The sequence below is a fragment of the Leucopleurus acutus genome (genome assembly GCF_964270905.1).
Source record: "Leucopleurus acutus genome assembly, chromosome: 3".
NCBI lineage: Eukaryota > Metazoa > Chordata > Mammalia > Artiodactyla > Delphinidae > Leucopleurus > Leucopleurus acutus.
The window spans coordinates 133102128-133117984 of record NC_139145.1 but is presented as its reverse complement, the minus strand read 5'-3'; the positions used below and the strand labels follow the sequence as shown (position 1 = coordinate 133117984).

At 40.4% G+C, this 15857-nt stretch overlaps 1 protein-coding gene across 1 annotated transcript in view; it reads right to left on the bottom strand.

The window, feature by feature from the left end:
• Positions 1 to 8273: 8273 nt before the first annotated feature.
• ANKRD55 (ankyrin repeat domain 55) overlaps positions 8274 to 15857 on the bottom strand; it is a gene marked incomplete at both ends in the record, with an annotated part of 101120 nt that continues 93536 nt past the window's right edge. The window contains 2 exons of the mRNA XM_082836799.1: positions 8274 to 8395; positions 10833 to 10925. Coding sequence (XP_082692925.1) covers positions 8274 to 8395; positions 10833 to 10925 — 215 coding nt within the window. The remainder of the gene's footprint in view (positions 8396 to 10832; positions 10926 to 15857) is intronic.

Sequence of the window (15857 nt, the reverse complement as noted above, 5' to 3'; positions counted from 1 at the left end):
ATTACTATTTAATGAATATTTAATGATATTTCTAAATGTAAACCTCACATTGCTATTTCTTGATATTTTCAATTTTAGACCTTATCTATTGACTTCCGAGTCTGAAAGATGAGGATTTATCTCTTTTCTGCACAATAGTTTCCTATCCTCACCTTATGGTAATTAAACAATAGTTGGTTAAAACAATATTTACTGTTACATTATAATAATATAAATATTATTCACAAAGTCAGGCATAGACCATGATCACATTCTACTTCTTCTAACAACACCCCACCCCTTCTTGGAGTTAATTCTTATCCCATTTTCTTAGTTGCTCTGTCTTCCATGTACCTATCACAGATTAAGTCCCCCAAATCTCCTCTACAATTATAAATGTCCTCTTGATATAAATCAAACACATCAATCCTATTAGTTTCATTTTGTTTTTCTTTGAAATATCTTGATGCTCGCCATCTTCCTGCTTGTTTTAAATTAATTTTTATTGGACTACAGTTGATTTACAATGTTGTGTTAGTTTTTGCTGTACAGCAAAGTGAATCAGTTATACATATATCTATTCTTCTTTAGATTCTATTCGCATATAGGTCATTACAGAGTATTGAGTAGAGTTCCCTGTGCTATACAGTAGGTTCTTATTAGTTATCTATTTTATGTATATACTCGTGTGTATATGTCAATCCCTATCTCCCCACATGTTGGTGAAATTTTAAAGCAACAACAACAAAAAATCAGAGCCAAACATTACATTCCATTAAATTATTATGGTTTATAAAGTTAACTTTCAAATGTTAAAGATAAAACACACTTGAGAAGCTTCTTTATGTTTTAAGTTTCTTATAAGAACCAGCATTTCACTGAAAACATAGCAAGAGGTGGATTATTTTTACCTGATGCTCCATGTCTGTGTGTGCACATATTTCGGTCTGGGCTACATGTAGCCAATTCTCTATTACTGGGAACTGCTTTGAAAGTTGAAAGATCCAGGTCTCTTTCCTTCCTTCTCCCCCTTCCAGAGTTCAAGAGCACAGCCACAGGATGGGAAAATGATTAAGAGAAATGAGAACACAGAAATCAGTTTGTTTTGCTTCTTGTGAGCAGTTGTGTTAAAAGGTATGAGTGAGGAGAGAGAAAGTAATGGATAATTCATTAAAATGCTGTGCCTTAGGAGTACCATCAATGCCTCTCACTTTCTGCTAGAGTCATTCCCATAAAGGAAAATTGCTGGATCATGTTCCTCCTGCCCTTCCACCCTGAGAAACTGTAATCTTCACTCCTGACTGGCTGTGGGACTGGCTGGTGAACGGATCAGCTTCATCACGCCCCACCCCCATCCTCTTCTCCACTTCCTACAGAGTCTCAGAAGTTGGCCCTCCTTTCCTGAATAGGTCTACTGATGAAGAAATGAGGTCAAATTAGCATGAAGTATCATTTTGAGAAAGAAAAAGTTAGCGATGCTAACACTTTTGATACTGGGGCAGGTTTGTCAAATATGTTAAGATTTCCTTTTTGCCTAACCAGTAAGGTTACCATTTTATAAGAACCAGTCCAGATTTCCTCCTACTCTGACCTGTACCACCTACAAAAAGACTCTGGTTTTGAGTGTCAGGATCTTGAAGAGGTACAATGTTGACACTCTGGATTATCATTTCAATTTTTTTTCCCAATTTGTTCATGTCTAGAGTCTTTTTATTTATCTACTTTTAGGCTCTGAGAGAGTGACTCTGGGACTACAACTTAGAGTGGAGGAATAAAAGTAGAGAAATAATTTTGAGACTTAATATTTTGTTTTATTAAAAGATAATTTACTGGCTTTAAATCACAAAAAGATAAAGAGCCAAAAGAGACAGTACATAGCTTAAATAATGACTTTTTTTCCTCTAAGAAATATAGGAAAATCCTTATCACTTAACCTCATATAAACCTGTTATATCCTTTATATGTTCTTTTTTCCTGCAACATGTACCCCAGTATAAGCATCAATGAATGTTTGTTGAAAGAATGAATGACTGCTGATCCACAACAAGCTAAGGCAAGGATGGAGAGAAGATGCCAGAAAAGGAGACAGTTTCCAGATCTCAACATTAGAACTGGATACTTAAGGGGCCTTCCTGCCTATCTGAGTGATGTCTGAGTTCTTGGGTCATGTGGTTTAAAGCAACCTTTCTCCTTACCAACCAATAGGGATTGGTTATGCAACTAGCCGAGTAATTCAAACCCATATCTATCCATTCCTGCACAAAAGATACATATTTTGCCTGGCTCATGAATAAATAAAGGCTTGTTTATCCCCTTGACTCTGGGAGAGTTGGCCTAAGGAATGGCACTGTCACACCCATTTTCTGCCTTTCATCCCTTACCATGGGTTCATGTTTATTGCTTAGCTAGGAGGGCAGTTAAGGAGGACACATGCATTTCCTGAGTGTTACAGGGTGTGGGGTGGTAACAAGATCAGACGTGAAGTCACAGAGAGTGCTGCCTACATTAAGGCTGGGCCTGGGCTTTCCTGGTGGCGCAGTGGTTGAGAGTCCGCCTGCCGATGCAGGGGACGCGGGTTTGTGCCCCGGTCCAGGAGGATCCCACATGCCGAGGAATGGCTGGGCCCGTGAGCCATGGCTGCTGAGCCTGCGCGTCTGGAGCCTGTGCTCTGCAACGGGAGAGGCCGCAGCAGTGAGAGGCCCGCGTACCGCAAAAAAAAAAAAAGACTGGGCCATCTGAACAGAAAAACTGACTGAATTGAGCCGTGAACTGTTAATTAGGCTCACAAGGCAACAGGGAGAAACAGCATTCATCCAAGAGTACACATTCGGGTGTGGTTTGGCTCAAGGTGAACTCTGAGGGGAATCCCATTCTGATTGCAGTTTTGAGTCATGCATGCATATATGACCTGGTTTCATTAACCCTTGGATTAAATTATATCTCATGAAAGGTTACAATTTAGTATAGTAAAACCTAGGCAAGTCATGGTTACTCTTGAGACAGGCATGAGTTCTGTTCCTCAGAATCAATGTTAGCAAAGGGGTATCTTTTAAAAATATTACTGCAGTGCACCGTGCAGTCCTGCAGCCTGCCTCCTGCTTCAGCAGTGTTTGGGATGTGCCTTGTTCCAGCCTCTGACCACCCTCTAACCTCTTTTCCAGTCACAACCTTCTGAACCATCTTCCCGGCCAGCCATCCTCTGCCTCCAAGGTCAACCAATGCTGTTTTTTGAGCTTAGTTTCTTATTGCATGTGAATCAACCATGAGTTCTCAGATGTGTGAGAATTATTCCACCGAGCTGGAGGCTGCCGTCAATGGCCTGGTCGACCTGCATCTGCAGGTCTCCTACACTTACCTCTCTCTGGGCATCTATTTTGACCGCAATTATGTGGCTCAAGAGACCACTTCTTCTGTGAGTTGGCTGAGGAAAAGCTGAGGCCTCCAAGTGTCTCCTGAGGATGCAAAACCAACACCACAGCCGCACCCTCTTCCAGGAGGTGCAGAAGCCATCCCCAGATGAGTAAAACCCTAGATGCCGTGGAAGCTGCCATGGTCCTGGAGAAGAACATGAACCAGGCCCTTTTGGATCTGCTCCCATCTCTCTGACTCCCTGGAGAGCCGATTCCTAGATGAGGAGGGGAAACTCATCAAGAAGCTGGACAACCACCTGACTAACCTCACAGGCTGGCCAGCCCCCAGGTTGGGCTGGATGAGTGTCTCTTGGAAAGGCTCACCCTCAAATACAACTAGGAGCCTCTGAAGCCCAGTGGCCTTCTTCTGGAGGGGCCCCTTTGTCATTCCTCTGGTGTCAAAGCTTCTGCCTGAGCCTTTCCCTGCAGTCAGTAGGCAGCTTTTAAACCATGCTGAAGCTCTCTCCCAAGTCGTGAACCAAATAGAAACAAGAAAGCATTTTGCAGAAAACAATTTTTTTAAGTGCTCTTAATCCTGAAAGGTTTCCTCCCAAATGTTACACCTATTGGTGTGCTGGTAAACTAGATCTCAAATAAAAGCAAGCACTGATTCGTAGTGTTTGCCAATTTTCATGGTGTAAATGTTCCCACCATGGCCAGTGCCAAGCCACCAATGTTCACAAAACTCCTGAATATTAGATTCAATAATCAAATCTTGCAAGCAGGTAAGACCTAGCTCCAGCACACCCATGAAAGCAAAAATCTTATTCATTTTATAAGCCTTTATTAGAATCATACAAAGGGCTTTATGGAAGCTTGCATCTTCATCCATAGGTGAAGACAGGATGTGGCAAAGGGAAGACGGTGATTGCTAAACTCCCTATGATGGAGATTTAATGGGCTAGCTCTCAGGCACTAGAGATTCAAGGGAGGGAAAAGACCCTAAATGTTTTCAGTTCATTTTTTCTTTGTATTACATGCCCCTTGCCCCCCACTTCCCCCTTGCCCCAAGTCATTTGTTCGGAGAACATGGGATAGATATCTTAGAGTAAACTACTTAGACGTGCGAGAACAGTGCCTTGATTTTCAGCTTTTCTTGAATTCAAAGGCTTGCTTGGTTTCATCATATAGATCTGCAAAAACTCCTCTCATAGCTTCCTTCTAGCTGTAAACTATGATGTTGATTGGCTTCACCTTCCGTTTATTGTTCTTTTCTTACATACTTTCAGAAACTGCTCTTGTCATCTAGCTCAGCAGCTTGAATAAGTTATACTTTCAAATACAGTTAGTGTTTGGTTCAATACAATACAAATGGCAGAGCAGGGCTTAGTAATGAAGTCTCTCCAGTCCCATGGTCCACATACATAATTCCCCAACAACTGTATTCCTGCTCCAGAAATTTCATAGGTGTGGTATACCTTTGGCATAGCCTCCTTTCTGGATTTATTTATTCAGACTATCTGCCATCCAGGCAAAGTGGAGCTACAGTTAATGTTTGTAGGAAGAGCCCACCAACCCAGTAATCTGTGCTAAACCAGAGTTTTTGGAAGGTACAGTTTTTTCCCCTCATTTTCCTTAGTTCCCTTCAGTAGTTTCTTCCGGTAAACACTTAACTCTAAGGCTCTCATCTTCCTAGAATTAAGCCGATATAAATAGACTCCTGTGAGTCCAGCTTATTATCCCTTCCAACTCTACTAGGTCACAGCTTGACATACAATATGATTTTAGAAACCCATGCCAAGTGACTGATTAGAAATATAGTGCCTGCCAGAAAGACAAACATAACCATTGATTCTGATTTTGCCCCTACTCTTTGAGTGTACTGAGGCATGTCTCTAAGCAAGTGTATCCTGGCATTTTAAAAGTGGTCTTTTGAAAACAACCCTTTGGAATCCACCATGGGCTTAAATGGGGTAATTAAAAAGGAACATATTTAACCTTAGCATGAAATACAACACTCAAGTCAAAAACTAAATTAAAGGAACATGATAGCAGCTCTCACATGCAGTAGCTAGACATTCTTATTGCTTTCAGGGGAAAATGATATTTTAAAATCAGGAAATTCTATCAGAACCACATATTTCCCAGACATTGAGATAGAAATACTAATACCGGTAGATGAAGACTGTCAACAAACTGTAGGTCGCTATCAAAACTACTGTTCTTCAAAGTGAATACCTTCCCATTCTGACCTCCGTTTTAGTCCAACCTTGGTCTTTCGGGCAGCTGAATGAGTTCCAGGACATCTCCAGAGGCCAAATCTGGGAAGTCGATGAATAAATTGTATCAAAAGCCGAAGAGTTTCCAGTCAGCATGTTCGTCTGGCATAGCTGTCACCAGAAGGACAAAGGTTGCTATCACATTAATATGTAAAAAACAGGAAATGTCTTGTTAATAAAACCCTAGCAAAAATTTTATTAACAGTGAATGGTAAATCACCTTGCAACTGCTAGTGGTCCACAGACTAGGAAAAATGAGAGCAATATTCACTTTATTGTGGTGGTCTAGATCTGCAATATCACCAAGGTATGCCTGCATTAGCTGTGTTGCATTGGGCAAATTACTTATTACTCTCTGCGTTGGTTCCTTGTCTGTACTTGGGGGATATAGGTTGATGTAAAGATTCAAATGAAATAATGTATGCAAAGTTATGATCCTTAGCCATGAAGGGAAATATAAGTGGTAAAAGAACAACAAAAAAAATCATTTTAGAAGAAAAAGTTGCTTGATAATTTTTTAAAGTTGGGCACAACTTGGTGAATACCTCTGATTTGGTTAGTAAAATATTGGCCGAGGAAGACTCTACCCCAAACAAGCAACTTTACCTGGAGACAAAAGGATAGTGGCTCTATTTAAAGAGGTGGTAGTGGGCAGTACATTACTTTTTCGTAGCTAAGCAAAGATTGTTATATCAACTTGGATGGAAAGGCCCAACATTAGAAGATTCTGTGTGCGTATATATAACTGCAAGTGTTGGGGGAATAGTGGGTTTTATACAGGGGTGTTTCGTTTTGTTTTGATTTATTGCTTTGACCTCTTAGCTATACACTTGGTGATCTCTTAGGGCCTGAGCTTTTGTTAGTGTGGTAATCTTTTGAATAATTCATAAATATTCTAATTCTCCCCTTTCCTGCCACAAACGGAAGGACTGCATTTCTCTATCCCCTTTGAAGTTAGGCATGCCCATATGACTTAATTTGGCAAATAAAATGTGAGAGGAAGTAATGAGACTCACCTCTGATTTTCTCTATTTTGGTGATGAAGGAAGTACAAGTTGAAATGGAATCTACATCAGCCAACTCTGCCAGCTGGAAATGGGACATGTATCGTGAATGAGAAAAAAAATTGTGTTAGCCAATGAGATTTTGGGGTTTATTACTAAAGCAGAGGCTAAGCTATCCCAGCTAGTCTAGGTAGTGTAGGGCCAGGTATCTACTTGTGGATGGATATGGATTCAGAAGTAGCTAAGTGACACAGCTGAACAGCCTAACTGGTACTTACAAAGAATGATTCTTCAAAGATAAAAATAGCCCACAAAAAAAAAAAAAAGGAAGAAAGAAAAAAGAAAAGAAACCCTTCAGAATCTATGTCCTGAGAGCTCTTCCATTTGCACCAGGATTTGCTCTGCCTCTAGCTACTGTCTAGTTTGGGAGGTTGATCCATAGGCTTTCCCTTTTATAATCCCCGATTCAGATAACTATCATTAGCAAAATGAGACTGTGGACTACTAACTTCTTCTATTATCACTTCTTACATCTCTCTACCTTGCCAACTCCCTATCTCCCTACTTCCTTCCCTTCCTTCTTTCCTAAAAAAAAAAAAATTAGCTGAATGAGTGGCTAAGCATGTTCTAGGTATTGTACACATTTCTAGAAGTGCAAAGCCAAATAACTGTGATTTGACCTCAGAGGAGCTCTATTTAGTTAATGGCACAGTGTGACCTCCCTAAATAAATAATACTAACATAAAATGGTAATGTTATACTTGAGATATTTGCTGAATAACATGCAGGCTTGGAAATAACATGGAGTGACTATGATCTTATATGGCTAAACCTTGAACTTTCAATCCAAACAATACACAAACATCTTAGTAGGGAGATCTGCAGTTAGTAGTAGTCTTTCAAAGTTTGCTACGTCATAAGTATGGGAATGTCTTGAGTAGGCAGAGACCTTTATTTTGAAACAGAAAAAAGAATGATTAAATATGTAGAGTATTTGAGGAATGTATGAGGAATGTCTATTTCATTCTGTTAGGGCAGGATGTAGACCTTTCCAACTCACATGATCTTCTCAGTATCAGAACAATCAATCATATCTGAAAGTGACAATAGGTGGAAATAATCAAATAACAAAGAAGATACATAAACATTGTTAAGTGATTTGGGCTCTAGCCAGGAGTTAACAATGTTAGAAAATACTTTGCAGATGATTATACACTTAAAAGCCATAAACACTGACTGATTAAAGAAATTTACTAATTTAATTTTAATTAGGTTTTGTTAGTCCAAAGTAGAATTGCAATAAATGTAAAAACATGTATGGAATGTGCTTTCTTTTTTATTCAGCAAAGCATACATTTTTAAAAAACATAAAATCATTCAAAAAAACCAGCAAACATGCCAGCAAACACAGCTAAGTTTCCCTGATGATAACATGTTGTGACTTTTTATTTTGGCATGTAGAGGTCATGGAAACTCACAATATATGCACAAAGATTCTAAGTGCTTATTTGGAACAAAGAATTTTGAGTTGTAAAACCATGAATGGCTTATAGAATGCAATTTACTAAATTAGTCTTTGTTCTTACAAAGTGATCTTATCCTTTGACAGCTGAAAATATATATAATCTATATTTTTACAATCAGTGACCCACAGTCACTGATTAATTTTCATCATTGGTGGAACTGGCAGAGTTTTCATTCTCTTCAGCTGGTGGGCTGTGTCCCCGCTGGCTTGGAATAGCAGGCAGCACTCGGTTTGTCCATAGAGGTTCTCCAGATAGAACTGGGAGGAAAGAATAGAATGAAAAACTTTCAAGGTTTGCATCTCTCAGAGTCTCACAAGGAATGATGGCAGTAGAACTGTGTTATTTCTGAAGGAATGGAGGCTCTTCTAAGAAGCTTTTCTTGGGGAGAGCTAAACTGCAGGAGAAAGCCATATCTATCTATCTATTCAGGCTTACCACATGTAGCCAGGGATGCCAAATATGCACAAATACAAGGTGGGGCCAAGTTTGATCAAAACATGATCAGGCTGTTCGTGCCTAGCAGAGCCTTCTTTTCCTAGGGTGGTGTAGCCCTTGATGGCCAGGTCAGCACAAGGCTCTAAATAAGCCCCAAGACGTTTGTACTGTGCTTTTATGCAAAAGTCAAAAGGCTCTCAGGTTTCTTTTAGGAAAAGCACTGTACCTTTCCACTTCGTTTTCATAGACCTACAGTTGATCAAAGATCTTTATCTTCCCGTTTCCTTAAATTTAATTGTGAAAAGCAAAGCCCCTGGGTTCTGCCAAAGAAAATCCCATTACTTTGGCTTCCCCAAGCCACACCAGGATTCAAGGCTGAGTGTTAGATGTCTTTGTGACTACATTTAGATGAGTGTTAGATGTTTTTGTGACTACAAAAACAATCAGATGTCTTTGTGACTACATTTCTGCTTAAAGACAAGGTCAGACTTGAATTTCATTCAATGATTGAATTCACACCATCCAAAACTCTCCCTTTAGACAAATTAGTAAGGGCAAAGGAAATAATCTGTCAAGGCAGAGATCTTGGTCTGTGCTACTAACTCTGTGTGTGACCTTGGACAAATCTCTACCTCTCCCTTCCCTTATCTGAAAGAAGACAGGGTTGTACCTAAAGGGTTCTAGAACTCTTGCTTTGTCCCATCTGAACTGTAGCCTGGGGCATAAAAAATATATTGGATATTTACTCTGTGCAAACAGCTGCAAAGAGTTTTATGTACATTATCTCATTTAATCCTCTCAACAGTCTTATCAGGTTGAACTACTCTTATAAGCTAAGTGAAGAAACTGAAGTACAGAAAGGTTAAGGAACTTGTCTTAAATAGGGCAGCTTCTAAATCATCTAACCTCTGCAATTAAGAAGATGTGGGGAGAGAGAGAGAGAGAGAGAGAGAGAGTGTGTGTGTGTGTGTGTGTATGTGCACACAAGTGCTTGAGTACATGTTATAAAAGAGTGGGTTGGGATAGGAAGAACAGGAAGGGAGGAAATTAAAATCCAGTGAGTAGGGGCTTTCCTGGTGGTGCAGTGGTTGAGAGTCCGTCTGCCAATGCAGGGGACATGGGTTCGAGCCTTGGTCTGGGAGGATCCCACATGCTGCGGAGCAACTGGGCCCGTGAGCCACAGCTGCTGAGCCTGCGCTCTAGAGCCCGCGAGCCACAACTACTGAGCTCACGTGCCACAACTAGTGAAGCCCACGTGCCGACAGCCCATGCTCCGCAACAAGAGAAGCCACTGCAATGAGAAGCCCGTGCACCACAATGAAGAGTAGCCCCCGCTCGCTGCAACCAGAGAAAAAGCCCGAGCGCAGCAACGAAGACCCAATGCAGCCAAAAAAAAAAAAAAATCCAATAAGTATCACCTGTTTCATGTGACAGCTGACTCGGTATCCTGTAATTCTGCTTCTGGCTCTGCTACTTACTACCTAAATATCGGGCAAGTTATGTGACCTCTCTGAACTCAGTTTTCTCATCTCTACTGCCTCAGAGTACAGATATAAGGATTTACAATCTCCAAATTTCTAGGCATGGGGCTCAGGAATCCCCTTTATAACAAGGACCCCAGATAATACTTAGGCACAGGCAAACTTGATCACTTGGTGAATAGAATATATTAACAGTTTATATTGTGAGAAGTTTTGCATAAAATAACGCTAACAGTAAAACTGATGAACAGCATCTACTTGATTATTCCTTTCTGCTTAGGAATGCATTAGCCTGTGAGTGCAGAGGTAAGACACATTTCTATCTGTCCACCATAGTAAGGAAAACAATGTCAGGAAGCCAGTCTTAAGAGAAGAATTTTAAAAGAATTTTTAAAGCCAGTCTTAAGAGAAGAATTTTTAAATTTAATTTTTAAATTTTTCCAGACAGGTAAATGTCAGGAAGCCAGTCTTAAGAGAAGAATTTTTAAAGCATTAAAGACATTAAATAGTACATAGCAAAATAAACGTCTGTAATTGTTTTTATAGTCCAAACACAAAAATTCCTCAAGGGAGGGAGTTTATTTTTAAACAAGCATTACCAGGTTGGATGAAGCTTTGAAGACTGTCTCTATTTTATTTTCCTGTAATGTACAGGGTTGGGCGCCTGATGTTCTCTTGAAAAAAATGAAAGTAAACCAAAATAACATTTAGCCCTGTCTAGACGTGTTAACAGTGTTAACCTTTGCAAAGGAAGCTGAGGAAAATTCAAAATACTTACATTTTTGGTCTGGTAGGGGAGCCAGGTTGTTCCGGGTGAAAGGAAGATCCCAGATTTTAGGTCTGTTTGGGGAGAGGTGCTGAAAATTTTGTCCTGGGGACAAACATATTTGCATCAATCATATGAGACTCAACCAAGGGCAAATTATAAAATCCAATGGATAAAAGAATCATAAAGGTTGTTATAGATCATGAAATTTATGATGTTAACAACAACAACAAAATACTAATAGCTCTACCATATTCAGTTTCTATCACATGCCAGTCACTGTTTAAATGAAAGGAAAAGGTATCAGAAATCATTTCTGGAGTAAACTATTTAAATACAATTTTATAAACAAGCACAGTTGGCCATGCACTCTACAAAACTTAAAAGTTTGAAAAATAACATAGGGTATTAGTGTATCACATATTGGTCAATCTGGGTTGAATGAGTGGGTGATGAGTAGGATATATTCTTCTAGAGCTGTGTTTCTTACTCCTGGCTGCACAGAGAAATTATCTGAGGAGTTAAAAAAAGATGCTACCCTGGCTAAACACCACACCAAATAAATGAGTATCTCTGGGGCTGGGATAGGATGCCAGAGTTTTGTCAGCTCCCAGGTGATTCTGTTGTGAATCCAGGATTGAGACACACTGATCTAGAAGATGGGAGCTGAGTGAAAGCACTTGGGAGATCTGGATGATCTAATTTAGATGACCAGTAGAGTTATGCTGGAGCTATGCATAACAGCTCTTAAATTTTCAGGAATTTTGTGAGCTGGTTTACATCATACTTGGTGGCTTGACATCAGCCATGGTGGGAATATTTACATCAGGGAAATCAGCAAGTACTGATTTTTCTCTGAAGAGCCACCTATTAAACATTTATTAGCACATGACTGATTACAAGAGATGGATGTTCCAAACACCTGAAAATAGAAGGGACTACACAAAAGTTAAGTCCATTTAACAAGTTGACCAAATGGTATAATAAATAGGAGTTTGGGCTCTGGGGTCAGACAGGATTAGGCTTAATTCCCAACTTGGGCAAGTGATGTTCTGTCTCTAAATCTTAATTTCCTCACATTTGTAAAATGCTGAAAATAATTTTATCTGCCTTTTTCAGTTGTCATAAAGATTAGGAGAACAAAGGTAAAGCATTTAGCTTATAGAGTAAACAATAAACATTAGCAATTATTACAGTGTTATTCTGTGGCATGTTTAACATGATCTCCTGGACAGTGGGGCACGTATTCATTTGATCTTTTTGTTTAGTAGTCTAGTAGGAACCAGAATCACTACAGCAACACTCATAGGGTTTAAGTCTTCCGTTTGGGTAAAGCAGTCCTTAGAACAGGGGAAAAAAAGCATTAGCCATGATCCACCTCCCATCTGCTTCGGTGAGTCCAGTGGTAGATTTGCAGGGGCAGTCATCTGAGCAGTGTCATTTGATGTCATTTGATGAATAGTAAGCAAAATTTCTAGTCTCCTTGGTGGACATTTTGCCATTATATTTTTATTCCTTTGAACTCTGAAGGTTAAATAACCTCACAAGCCATTATTTAAAAGAAAACATTCCTAAGTAGAATTACAATAAAACTCGTATCAGCTCATACCTGATTATTCATCCATGAACACTTGAGCAGAACTTTGCAAACCCAAAAATGAGATAATGATCATTATGGATGATGCATATTGAGCACTTACTACTGTCAAGGGCTAGACTAGCTGCTGTAGGCATAGTCTCATTTAATCCTAACAATCACCTTCCCTTGTGAGATAGAGACTATTATCATCCCCATTTTACAAAGGAGGACACTGTGGCTTGGAGAAGTTCTAAATCGTCTGCAAGATCACATGATGGGAAGTGTCACCCAGGCTCTGGACCTAAAATCCACACTATCCTGCCTCCTTAGGGGCCAAAGCAATATTGATAGGATGGGAGAAGTGGCAGAGAAGGACTTCAGCAGTGATTTGGGAGGAGGTGGGAGGAGAGTTAAACTTTTTTCCACACTGGCATTTTGCTCAGTTTTGAAGGACAAGGCAGAATGTGCATAGTCCAAAGTTCTCTGATCTGTGCTGTAGGCACCTTCAGGGAGTGTCCAGCCTGTGGGGACAGGGTTGAGGACCACTGTCTTAGAATAAAAAGGCAGGAAACGTTTTCATCATTAAATGAGGAAACAGAAGTGAATGAAGATTAATAATAATTCAGCACTCATCTATTGCAAACTCACTGTATTCCAGAGCCTGGAGTACAAACAGAAGGCAAGGTGTTCAGGAGGGGCTGATGGGAAGAGAGACAGGTAAAGTTGTACTTTTGAAGGCCATGAGTAGTGCTGTGAGGGTATCAGAGGTCAGTGTGTCTTGAATCCCATAGACCTCGCTTGAAAATCTGCTCTGCTACTTCCTAGCAAGCTCTGTGACCTTAGGCCGGTGGGCTAACCACTCTACTCCTCGATTTCTTCATCTCTAAAATGGGGATAAAAATTCCTCTCCAGCAGTGCTGTTGAAGGGGAAGTATGTGGTTCACTGCCCCAGAGGAGGCTTAATAAGGCAGAGATATTCCTTTATGATGGATAGTAAAAATGGGTCACACCTCCTACAGCAGTCAGGGTAACTTCTACATAGGAGGCAAGTTTTAGGCTGGTTCTTAAAAGATTGTAGGAATCTGTCAAGCACACAGTGGATAAAAATAACATGGGCAAAGACGTCATAGAGTAAAAAGGTATGTAGTTGTATAGGAACTGAGAGATATTCATGGAACTGTTCAAGGGGATGGGGGGTGGGAGGAAAGGATTTGAGACGGGAGGTGCAAAAGTTGAGAATGGGAAGTGAGGCCAGGCCATGTTGGGAGGACTTTGTTTGCCAGCTAAAGAATCTGGCCTTCGTCCTGTTAAGATGCAAAGCTTCTGATGGGTTTAAACAGAGGTGGTCACAGCATCAGACCTACCTACTATCAGACCTGAGGAGGAGAGTGCGTTGTTGGGGGGATACTCTAGAAAATTCTGGAGAAGAAAGTTCTCTCTTGAGGGAGAAAGGAAGCAAACACTTTGTTAGCTTCCTTGTGATAGCCTGCAAATAACCAGGCTGGTAGCAAACACCACAGAGCTTTCTGTTCAATCTTCTCTGAAAGCTGCTCTCAATGAATTAAGCTGATGTGCTCCAAATTCCCTCATTAAGTTAAGTGCCTCATCCCGCATCTCTCTCCATCTAGCCCAGTGACAGGTCTCAATAAATGTTAAGCAATAATCATTAGAGCTAAATGTTCAGGGCTGCTGATGTAAGCACAGGACATTAGCTGCCTGGAATTCAAACGGTAGCAATCACTGCTAGCCCATATTATTTCTACTAAACCCAGGGTGGGAAAAGAGAAAATCCAAAGTAAAGGGGCCATCCAAGTTCAAGCCAGTGGTGCTGTGGTATGATTTATAGTATCCAAATGCTTTGCTACTTTAGGTTTCAAATCAAGTATGGGAGCTCAGTGTAGAAATCTACTGAGTTTCAACCTGCCTAGACTAACAACTTGAACCCCTTAAGTGAACCCTCCCAACTGTACTCTGGAAGCTTCAGCAGTTCTAAAAACACCACCTCAAATTGGGTTAAAAAATATTCACAAAAATAAAATCTATAAGGCAGAGAGAAATCTTTTTATTTTGGGGAGTACAGTGTAATTTCTACGAAAATCACATTGTAGGTAATTTGGTAAGCATTCTAACAAACTGGACTTTGAGACTTAAAGAGAGAAATATGTACATTGCCATGGGATAACTTCCTATTTAGGAGGTCTGGGTTCAAGTTCTGAATATGTCCTTAGTGACATATTCAGAACAATTAGTTGTAAGACTGAGCAGATTCTAGGCCATGTAAATTATAACTGGAAAGGGCCTCATGAAACAAAATGGTCCCAGACGCTGTATCCAGAGGGTAGGAAAACTGTAGCCGAGAGAGATGACATGTCTTGCCTTATCAATCAGGGCTCATTCAGGAAAATAGAGACTTCTTTAGGCCTTGAAACAGAGGGAATTTCATACAGAAAGGTGGTTATACTGGTTGGTGGAAAAGGTGAGAAGCCAGAGGACAGGGTAGAAGGACAATCCAGAGATTAACCACAGGAATTACCACAGGATTAACCACAGCAGGAAGATGCAACCACTTCTAGGCTGGAGTGATAAGGGGAAGAGTTGGTATCACCAAGGCTCAGAAGCTAGTGGGAGCCAGAACCACAGAGTGAGGGGCTTTGTGGAGGAAGTGGGAGGAATTGGAAGCCCTGTTGGAGAATCCATAGGAAGCAGAGGGACACTGTGTAGAACTACACTTGTTTTCCTCTTTCTCCTGCTCTTACTCTATTGCCAGTGCCTCTTGGTACTTGGCCAAAAGTACCTGGAAGCAGCTGCAAGGGAGCCTGAGAAGTGTAGTTTCCTGAGATACAAAGTAGAGCTGGAGGGAAGAGACTAGATCTGAGAGCAAAAAGGCAGCTGACTAGCACATTTACTTAAAGGTCATCATCTTTTAAACAAAGGTCATCTGTAGCTTGTCTCTAAGGCATAGCGCTTAGCATAGGGCCTGGCACATAGCTAAAAAAAAAAAAAAAACCCCACAAATGTGTATGTGTGTATAGTACTATGCTCAATCACTGTTCTAAGTATTTTATATGCATCAATTTGTTTAATCTTAACAGCAACTCACAGCCCTACATGTTAGGTATTTCCTCCCATTTTTGACATGAAGAAACAACAGCTCAGAGAGATTCAGTAAATGAGAGAGCAAGTAAATGAGAGAGTCAGAATTTGAACCCAGATAGTGTGACTTTAGAATCCCTCTCTTGGGGCAATTCCCTGTTAGTTCCAGTGGTTAGAAGCTGGCTCTTTCACTGCCATGGTCCCAGGTTTGATTCCTGGTCAGGGAACTAAATCCCATAAGCCGTGTGGTGCAGCCAAAAAAAAAAAAAAAAAAAAAAAAAAAATCCCTTTCTTAACTGCTGGATGTGCTGCCTCTTCATAAATCAGGATAATAGACATTATCCTTTAAAGACATTATCCATTAA